The sequence below is a fragment of the Amaranthus tricolor genome, chromosome 15, assembly GCF_026212465.1.
Source record: "Amaranthus tricolor cultivar Red isolate AtriRed21 chromosome 15, ASM2621246v1, whole genome shotgun sequence".
Lineage (NCBI taxonomy): Eukaryota > Viridiplantae > Streptophyta > Magnoliopsida > Caryophyllales > Amaranthaceae > Amaranthus > Amaranthus tricolor.
In genome coordinates this window covers 8,543,446-8,554,550 of record NC_080061.1, presented here as the reverse complement: position 1 = coordinate 8,554,550, position 11,105 = coordinate 8,543,446, and the positions used below count along the sequence as shown (strand labels likewise).

General features: G+C 35.0%; 2 protein-coding genes across 2 annotated transcripts; both read right to left on the bottom strand.

Annotated features, from left to right (window-relative positions):
* Positions 1-697: 697 nt before the first annotated feature.
* On the bottom strand, positions 698-2,566 carry LOC130801877 (CBL-interacting serine/threonine-protein kinase 6-like). The gene has a single exon (XM_057665812.1). It carries the CDS (start codon positions 2,147-2,149, stop codon positions 764-766), a length of 1,386 nt encoding a protein of 461 aa, XP_057521795.1. The 5' UTR covers positions 2,150-2,566; the 3' UTR covers positions 698-763.
* A 3,572-nt stretch (positions 2,567-6,138) lies between these two features.
* Positions 6,139-8,286, bottom strand: LOC130800991 (uncharacterized). The gene has a single exon (XM_057664736.1). The coding sequence runs from the start codon at positions 8,284-8,286 to the stop codon at positions 6,139-6,141; it is 2,148 nt and encodes a 715-aa protein (XP_057520719.1).
* Between the last annotated feature and the right edge of the window lie 2,819 nt (positions 8,287-11,105).

Genomic DNA, 11,105 nt, shown 5'->3' with positions numbered 1-11,105 from the left:
ACTTACACTAGGGAAATTTATGTATAGTTCTTCAAGTCACCATCAGAACTCGGTATTTACGATTTGTAATGGGTAGATTCAAGGGAATATTTAACCGTCTCAAGCTTAATTAGTAAAGCAGAATTATTCCATACATTGAGAAAGTAATATTATGACACCAAATACCCAAATCAATATCTCATTCAGTCTCAGGAATCAGGATGAATACTATTCAATGGTTGCCATGGAAATTAGTTTTGAATCACAATTTTACATCATACCCAAATTAAACTATGCAGGGGGGCACAAAGATGGAAGCGGAGGCCTGCACCTCATGCCCAGAAATGTGTCAAAATGGTCAAATTGGCTAAAAATGCGTCAAAATTGGCTAGAAATGTGTCAAAATTATGGTAAAATTGTTTCTTTGAATCATACAGGATACTAGACATTGGAGAACAAGCTCAATAATGATTGTTAATACCTAGCTGAACTATGCAGTAAGCATGTAAAGTAATCCTAAGAATTTGGCAAACTATCAACACAGAAATGAATCATGAAACTAATAAATAATCTTACTAAATAAGTAATAAACACAACATGAAAAAAAACAGCAAGAAAGCTATATATATATATATATATATATATATATATATATATATATATATATATATATATATATATATATATATATATATATATATATATATATATATATATATATATATATATATATATGAAAGAAAACATGTCAAATTCTAAAACCAAAGGGGTTTTATACAAAATTTTAGCACAAGACAGCATAAGGGGCAGGTGAGTTGGTGAATTCAGATGGAGTAGTCCAAACCACAACATCCATAAGAACAGGGCGAAGGAAGTTGTTGCAAAACTGGTTAAACTCAAGCGTATCACCATTATCCTTATTAACTTCCACCATTAAAAAGGATGATGAAACTGTAAAAAGCTCCACTTCAATTACCAGTTTACCTTTCCTTCCCTTTTCAAGACTCTGCAATCTCACCACTGAATCCCCTACCTTGCTGATCTTGAACTTACCCATCTTGGCTGCTGCTTCTTCCAGCCTAGAAATCATTTCATTTGTTGAGATTGTTGTTGTGAATCCTATCTCTTCCCTCTCCTCTCTCTTCTTCTTTGATTCTAAGAAGAGTGGAGACAGGTCTAACCCTTCTGACATTGATATGATATGGAATGCATTCAAGGCTTCTAGTTCCTTCTTAACAAAGGATGAAGCATCAGTTTCTTGTTCATATGAGTTTACAGTAACATCAAAATTCCACCAGCTTGATTCCATGATTTCGGATACTGTGATCCGAGTTGAAGGATTCGGGTCCAACATTCTGATGATCAAATCTTTAGCTTCAGAGGAAAACCATGTTGGGCAAGTGAAATCGCCATTGTTAACCTTACGGTATAATTGGACAACATTTTCATCATGAAATGGGAGGTACCCAGCAAGAAGAACATATAAAATGATACCACAAGACCAAATATCAGCCTTTGCACCATCATAGCCTTGACCTTTCTTGGACACTATTTCAGGCGCTACATAGTGCGGTGTCCCACAACAGGTCCTCAACATTACTTGCTCATTCTCCCCCTTTTCCTCAAACAAAGCACTTAACCCAAAATCAGTTACCTTCACATTTCCATCTTGATCAAGTAAAAGATTTTCCAGCTTCAAGTCACGGTGGAAAACACCACGACTATGGCAATAATCAACAGCAGAAATTAGCTGTTTGAAGTATGATCTTGCCAAATCTTCCTCCAATTTCCCTTCCTTTGACACCTTCGTATGGAGCTCGCCGCCGCGGACGAGCTCCATAGCCAAGAAGATCTTAGATTTGGTAGCCATAACCTCATAAAGCTCAACAATATTCGGGTGTTTTAATCTCTTCATCACGCTAATTTCTCTCTTCATTTGATCCATCATCTTCGCACGAACAACCTTTTCCTTCCCAATTACTTTCATTGCGACGCTCTTCCCTGTCTCAACGTTGCGTGCATAATAAACGCGTGCGAAAGTACCTTGACCCAAAACCCTTCCAAGCTCATACTTCCCATGCATCACCATCTTACAGTATTGTTTCGGGGGCTGAGCTTGATCGCTCGAACCCTTCATATCCTTAACAGCTAACATCAATCCCCCCATCATGTTTGGGGATCGAAAAATTTACAAAATCTATCAGATTTTTCTTAGACCCGTCTACAAATTCAAATAACCCAGAAAGAACAACAAAAATTGGATAGAGAGAGAGAGAAAGAGATTGGAATTCACAAGACGTTGAAGAACAAAAAACGAAAACTAGCCGTCTTCGACGTATTTACGGTGCCAGTGCCTACCGCCAAGAACATGATGGTTTTTCTGGGCAATACCACCACGAACATAGGGGTTAAAAAGCGATGGACCTTTCATCTTTCCGCATTAAATCTCCGGCAAAAGCCTTCTTCAAAGAGGGATTAATTGGTTGATTAGGGATTTGGGAAGAGAGAGAAAGAAGGAGGGTGATTTGATTTAATTCCGTACGAGAATGCGATATTTAGGGTTATGAAAAACACAGATATTAAGAGGTTGGTATATATAGGTAGGAAATAAAGTGCAATTATTTTAATTTAGGGGAAATTAGGCAGAGATCGTTTCCGTTGGGCTATTTTTAAAAATAATGTATTCTGGAAATTGAGTCATACTGACGTGGATACATCTCTTTTTTAAAAACAATTATCTGAAAAAAAAAATAATAATAATAATGAGATGATTTGGTAGAGTAATAATGAAGGTGTAAAACAGCTCATAGATTGAATATGAAGTTGACCTAGCAATTTGGGAATTGGTAGGAGTAGAATTATATTGAATGGTAAAGGAGAAAACCAATACGTGGATACAACTAGACGGACAATGATAGAAGCCCTTAGTTTTGGCTGGGTTTCAATTTTTGATCCCACCTCCTAATTTTGTTCTAACTTTTTTTTTTTTTTTTTTTTGGATTTTAATAGTTGTTATTGCTATATTTTTTGTGATAAGTATTGTTTATCAGTTGATCTTTTTTAGCATATAATTCTTAATGTATAATGTAAAACATAGTTAAGTAACATCTTATTTGATTTGTTTTTAACGCATATTTTTATAATATTAACTTTTTAAAATTTTTTATAATATAAAATTAAATATATTAAAAATTACAACTACGTACTGAATAGTGTGAAAATTAAAAATATAATTACTATACAAAACAAGTGGAAGTAATTGACAAGAGCTGATTTTTCACATTAATGTTTTCGAGTTATTTTGTACTTTTTATTATTTAAGTTAATATTGCACGATTTAAAATTTTATTTTTTGACCTAATAGAATAACAAAAACTATCTTTTAATTTTACAGAAAATGGGAGTATATGCTATATTTCATTGCTCTATTTTCACATTCATCAACCAGATTAATTCGCATGTTATTTCTAATTTATAAGTTAAAACATTGTATATGAGATTTTGTTTGAATCATCTCAATTTAAAGTTTATTACTTCTTCCGTTCCGTAAAGAACATTCCATTTTCCATTTTAGAGTTTCCCATAAAGAATCTTTATATTTATATCGTAAATTTTTGACAAAAATAACATTATTGATCTTTATTTTAATATTTTTATAATGCTTGTTGTATCCACATATCTTCCACTTGAGAAATATAACAGCGGAAGATTGTGTTTAACTCTGTCTTATTAATTCATTGGGTGAATAACCCTCCAATATATACATCAACTATGAGACTAAGAAAGGCAACGGGAATATCGATATGATATTGTTTACATAAATAAGAGAATAAAAAATATCATCTATTTATCCTAGAATATACAGAAATATTCTGTGAATATTTCTACAATCCCCCTCAAGTTAGGCTGTAGGGTTACCAACACCTAGCTTGCATAAAATAGTGTTGAAGGCTTCTGCTGAAACAGCTTTGGTAAGGATATCTGCCAGTTGATCTTTAGATTTGATGAATGGTAGACTGATGATATTTTTCTCCAGCTTTTCTTTGATGAAGTGTCTATCTATCTCGACATGTTTGGTACGATCATGCTGAACTGGATTTTCGGAAATGCTGATAGCAGTTTTATTGTCACAGTATAGATTGCTTGCTTCTTGCTGTCGACAGTTCAATTCTTCTAACAACTTTCTAACCCAGAGAATTTCTGTAATTCCTTTCGCAATTCCTCGAAATTCTGCTTCAGCACTAGATAGAGCTACCACCTTTTGCTTCTTGCTGACCTTCGATCATCCCTATCACCAGCCCAGTGTGCATCAGTATATGCCATCAGGTCTAAGTGTTGATTCCTTTTGAAGAGAATTCCCCTATTGCAAGTTCCCTTTAAGTATCTTAAAAGCCTCATTACGGCCTCCATGTGGTGTATCTGGGGTCGATGCATAAATCTGCTCATAACACTTACTGCATAGGCAATGTCTGGCCTAGTGTGAGATAAATATATGAGTTTTCCTATCAACCTTCGATATTGATCTTGGTCAGTCGTTTCAGCTCCCTCAATGAATTGAAGCCCATGATTTGTTATTATAGGTGTTTCTGCAGGCTTGCAGTCAATCATTCCTACCTCAGCTAATAGGTCCAGAATATACTTTCTCTGATTGATAAAAATCCCTATTTTCGATCTGAGAACCTCTTTCCCAAGAAAGTATTTCAAGTTTCCCAAGTCTTTCATCTCAAATTCCAAGAAAAGGCGACCCTTTAAATCATTAATCTCCTTCATATCATCTCCTGTAATAACCATGTCATCAACATAAATTAAAAGACAGGTGATAAGACCATTTCTCTTCTTGAGGAATAGAGTATGGTCGGAATTACTCTGTTTGTACCCAAATTTCTTCATAGCAGCAGTAAATCTTCCGAACCATGCTCTAGGAGATTGTTTTAACCCATATAGAGCTTTTCGGAATCTGCATCCTTCCCCTTTATTGTACTCATGTGAGAAACCCGGAGGAGCTTGCATGTAGACTTCTTCCTCAATTTTCCCATGTAAAAAAGCATTCTTCACATCGAATTGGTATAGAGGCCAGTCTTTGTTAGCTGCGATGGAGAAGAGAACCCGGACTGTATCAATTTTAGCAACTGAAGAAAAGCTTTCAGAGTAGTCTACTCCAAAGGTTTGAGTGTACCCTTTTGCAACAAGCCGGGCTTTGTATCTTTCAATGGTTCCGTCTGCATGATACTTTATCGAAAACACCCACTTGCATCCTACTATTCTTTTCCCTTTTGGCAATATGCAATGTTCCCAAGTCTCATTCCTTTTAAGGGCTAAGATTTCTTCTTCCATAGCTTTCTTCCATTTTGGATCACTAAGAGCATCATCAGTATTTTTCGGTAGATTTCCTGAGTAAAGAGAAGCATTGAAGGCAACTTCCATTTGGGACAAATGTTCTTGGCTTTCTTGATTTATCGGGTATCGAGACCTTAGAGATTCAAATTCAGGATCATATCTCCTTGCCGGGATACCTCTTGTACTTCTTGGGGCCAACTCATATCTCCTGGAAACATTATCACTAGATATCACATCATTATTATTGTCAGTAGAGCTAGGGGTTACCTCTAGTTTGGTTGGATACTCAGAGACAGCAATGGAGTGAGTAGGTGGAAGTACTGTAGTTTCGGTGACAGTGACAGTGGTGTCATTTACTTGTTCTTTTGGGTCTCGACCATTTGTCAAAGGGTAGATTAACCAGATTAGATCCTCACTAGTACTCTCCCCCTGAGATCGAGGCTGGGTAAAAAAGTAGGAGTGTTCAAAGAAGTCACAATCCATAGTAGTGTATAGCTTATTGTGGAGAGGATCAAAACACCGATAGCCTTTTTGACCGACACCATACCCAAGGAAGACACACTTAGCAGCCCGGGGTTCCAATTTTGTTCTATCCCTTTTTGGAAGATGAACATAGACCACACAGCAAAAGATACGGGGTGGAAGGGAATGAGAGGAAGGTATAGAATGAAACCTTTCTAAGGTAGCAAGAGGTGTTTTGAAGTGCAGCGATTTAGTGGGCAGGCGATTAGAGAGGTAATTGGCAGTGGAGATGGCCTCAGGCCAATAGGAAGCCGGTAGATGAGACTCAAACATGAGGGCACGGGATATGTTCAGTAAGGATCAGTTTTTTCTTTCAGCAACACCGTTTTGCTGTGGGGTGTGTGGGCAAGTGGTTTGGTGAATCATACTATGTTCAAGAATAAAGTCTTTCATTTTAAAGGAGACAAATTCCCCACCATTATCCGAGCGAAGAATTTTTAGGCGAGTATGAAATTGAGTAAGAATCATATTGTAAAAGTTAACGAAAACATCAAAGACTTCAGATTTGTGTTTAAGAAAATAAATCCAGCTCACACGAGTACAGTTATCCAGAAACAAAACAAAATATGAATGTCCTTGAGAATTACTTTTAGGAGCAGGTCCCCATACATCAGAATGAATTAAATCAAAAGGTCTAGCAGTTTTAGTAAAACTAGGAGAGTACGAATGTTTATGACTCTTAGCTAGAACACAAGTTTCACAATCCAAAGACAATGTACAACTAAGAAAAGACGGAAAAAGACGTTTTAAATAACCTAGTGAAGGGTGACCTAAACGTCGATGCCATGTCCATAGTTGTTGTATGGGAGTCCCGTGAACAAGTAGTGAGTGACCCTTTCTGACCGTCTCGTCCACATAGTACAATCCGCCTTGCTCAGTACCACGCCCAAGGATCGTCCCCGTCCGAGTATCCTGCACAAGACAACCATCAGAAGTAAATAATATGGTACAATGAAGCTCTTTAGTTAGCTGACTGACAGATAATAATTTATGAGAGAGACTAGGAATTAACAAACAATTTTTAACATTAAGGGATGAGGAAATATCATCCGACCCAGCTTGATGAACCGGGATAGTTGCACCATTTGCAGTTTGAACATGGGTACGAGTGGTAGGGTGAACGGAGGATAAATCATGTGGGTCATAGGTCATAGTGTCCGTAGCACCACAATCAAAGATCCACTTAGAGTATTTGTGGCTTATGAGGCTGAATTTAGGGGTTGGGTTATGATTTGGGCCGGTTGAGATTTGGGTAAGAGTTGGGCCGGAATTTTGGATAAGGTTGGGGGGGTTCTTGGTATATAAAGGAGTTTGAGTAGGGTTTTGAGTAACCCTTTCCCTTCTTTCCCTTTCTGTGTGATTCTCGGTCTCATCTCCTTCCTCTTTTTTTTTGCTTGTTCCCTGTTCAACAATGGCTGCTTCTCTTTTGTTTAAATCCATACCTGAATATGATGATGTGATCGCACCAGGATGATCTCCAGATGCAAGGTTGGCCTTGCCGCCGGTCCGGTGTGCCGGTACCTTGGTGGTGGCCTTTCTCTTTTGTAGGTCATACCACCAGTCAGGGTATCCCACTAGTTTGAAACATCCTTCATTAGTATGTCGTGACCCTCCACAGTGACTACATCGGAGTTTTTGCCGGTCGTCGCTTTCACAATTTCGAGGGAAGCCTTTGTTTCTTGTTACTAGACCTGAACCGATCTCTGAGGGATCTACTCCCGGTGATGAGACGCCGGTCATAATTTTCCGACGTGAGATTTCCCGTCGAATGGTGGCATAGGCTACATCAACTGTTGGGAGAGGGTCCATGTGGAGTAAGTCTCTTCTTTCTTTATCACGGTCCTCATTTAATCCGGTAAGAAACTGGTACAATCTTTGTCTCTGTATAAAGTTATTAAATGCTGTGATATCTTGAGGACAAGTCATGGGGTTGGGCGTACGCCTATCAATCTCCTTCCATAACATACTGATTTTTCCGTAGTATGCTTCAATTGTATTGTTTCCTTGTCTCAAGGTGGCAGCCGTTGAACTCAAAGCATAGATTTGAAGTTCATCACGTCCACTATTTAAGAGATTTTCAATCCCTTGCCATAAATCTCGAGCAGTATTATAATCGATGAATTGATTGACAATTTTTGCATCAATGTTTTCAATGATCCAGGACGTGACTATAGAATCATGTCGGGCCCATTGTGGGTAATTTGGGTCGGTGATTTTTAGGGATTCATTGGTTATATGGTTCAATTTGCCACGACTGTTAATAGCAATGTGCATTAATCTGCTCCATTTTGTGTAATTGTTGTAATTCAATTTTTCAGAGAGTTGAATTGTGGATACGTTTTCTGTGGGATTTGGTTTATTGAGTTTCTGGAACTTTTGAAATATTTGTTCCATTTGTTCCATGGTAAACATCTGGTTTTGCATCGTTTCATTTACTGATTCATCCATTTGCAGGTAGAGGGTAGATGATGTGTATAATGAACGGTTTATCGGAGTTTTCCTGGATCTGAACCGTTTGGCTCTGATACCATGAGAAATATAACAGCGGAAGATTGTGTTTAACTCTGTCTTATTAATTCATTGGGTGAATAACCCTCCAATATATACAGCAACTATGAGACTAAGAAAGGCAACGGGAATATCGGTATGGTATTGTTTACATAAATAAGAGAATAAAAAATATCATCTATTTATCCTAGAATATACAGAAATATTTTGTGAATATTTCTACACCACTAACTTTATTTTAACATTTTCATATTTCTTATCATTTTCATATGTTTCCTACTATTTTTATATAAAAAAAATTTTATTAGTTTTAATTTTTATATTTTTTACAATGAAATTTCTTTTACTATTTTTTAGTATTTATGATTTCTACTTTTCATCCATCAAATTTATTATTTAATTAATTACACAATATTTTTAGTAGACTACGTTCAAACAAGACTTTCTAGGTCGAGCCTAGAATACAGGTTACCGTGTGAATGGTGTCTTGAATAGAAACAATATCTAGAAGGGACAATCATTCAAATTGAAGCGTGATAGACCCCACCTATCTACAATTGAACAAGTTGCGACCAATGGTGGGATTTGTAGATCCGTTCAGCATGATTCGAAACGTAAAAATGAGTCAGCAGCAGCTCAACTTCAATATGCCCCTTGTTTGTGAACAACACCATCAACTATTGCAATTGGAATTATTGATATGGGGAAATTCTTATCAAATAACGGTTATTTTTAAGGTTAATTTTAAGATTAATAAATTATTCTTATCTGATAGAATGTGATAGGATGAGAATTTTATTATTTTAATTTATCTTTTTAATTTTATTTATTTTAATATTTCATTTTTTTGTTATTTTATAGTAATTTACAAATTAGGTTATTGATTATTTGTATTGATATCTCTAGCCTAATAGGGAGTAAGGTGTACTAGTATTGTCTATCGCCCATTTCCCCATGGTATTACACGCTTTTCATGTCCATCTCAATCATAATCAAACATCCCTCTGGTCCTTGTAAAGACGGTTCTCAAGAGAGCACCTATTAAAAGAAGGGTATTGCTAAATATCGTCATCCCTATACTAATAAAATGACAAAAATGTCCCTGGACTTAAAATTTGTTTAACACACTTTAATCTCACTTAATAACATTTTTATCACTGTAAAAACATTACATCAAAAGTTAAAATTTGGTGCAGTTAAAGCGTAGGAAATGAAATCCCGAACATTTCTATCGCCACCTTATATATATTGAATTTCCAGTAGCGCTCCTGCATAATATACGAACTCAAACACGGTAACATCTCTTTAAAATCTCTCTAAAAACGCTCTCTAAGTTTAAACAAGCTAAAAGTTGGAATCGATTTACAATGGTTAACCAAAGCGACTATGAATCTGATTCGGTACGTACTTTAATCGATACGAATGGTTGTTTTTTTAAAAAAAAATGGAGTCGCAAAAAAACGTGCGACTGGACCGTGGCTGAGTCGCACAAAATGTGCGACTGGACCGCAATCCAGTCGCACGTTTTATGTGACTCGGCCACAGTTCGGTCGCGTACATCTAAGTTTTTTTTTTCTCTTTTTTATTTAAATTTGTTTTTATTTTCTTATTATTTAATATACGTTGTAGTAAATTATTTTATTTTATAATTTATGTTATTATTATTGAAATAATTTTTTATTTATTTTGTAGTTTATATTATTATTATTTAAATTATTTTATAATCTATATTATTTATTTAAATTATTTTATTCTATAATTTAAATAATTTATAATTTATACTATTATTATTATTATTATTATTATTATTATTATTATTATTATTATTATTATTATTATTATTATTTTCTTATTATTTTATATATGTTGTAGTATTTTATTTATATTATTTTATATTTTATTAATATTAGAATTATTTTATTTTATATACATTTTAATTTAATTGAAATTTTAATTATTATAGTAAATTATTTTTTATTTGATATTGAACATTTTTATTATTAATGTTTGTTTGTATAATGTTTTATTAACCTATTCTATGGTTTGATTCATATTTTAAATTTGCAGGATTTTGAAAACTTAGGGGACAATGTAGATTACTCTGGTAGATTTGTTACAGATAAGGAATTTGACTCTCTAGATGAATTACATACTTGGGCCAATGAGATAGCAATAGGAATTGGTTTTCAATTTACACGTGCTTTATATAAACAAAAAGAAGGACGTTCTAGAGTTAGTTTGTATTTAAGATGTCAGTGCTATGGTAATATTAGGGTTGATTTGCATAACCTAGATAATGTTGCCCGACATGTAAGTAAACACCTGTGGAAAAAATCTCATTTGCTGCGCTTTTTTGCCATAATATGCTGCGGTTTTGGCCTCAAGCAATAGTGATAGCAGCAGATGGCCTATTTTAAATGCTGCGGTTTTAAAACCCGGCAAAAAAGCGCACCATATGCTGCGGGCTATCAGAAAACCGCAACAAACAATTCAAGACCATATGCTGCGGTTTTTTGGTGGCCCGCAGCATATAATGTAATTTTTTATTTCTTTTTTCGTTTAATACTAATAATAATCCAATAATAATGTATAATGTAATAAACAATGATTAATCCAATAATCCAATGATAACCACAAATAATCACCAATAATCTCTTTGTAATAATAAACCTCGATCGTATATATAATATAATAATATGTACGTACATATATACATTAAAGTCTTAAAAATCTAAACTTATTACAATTTACCAAGAACA

Bases quoted from the DNA above. Each gene is read 5' to 3' on its own strand.
- LOC130801877 (XM_057665812.1), bottom strand. From the start codon at position 2,149: ATGATGGGGGGATTGATGTTAGCTGTTAAGGATATGAAGGGTTCGAGC.
- LOC130800991 (XM_057664736.1), bottom strand. From the start codon at position 8,286: ATGGATGAATCAGTAAATGAAACGATGCAAAACCAGATGTTTACCATG.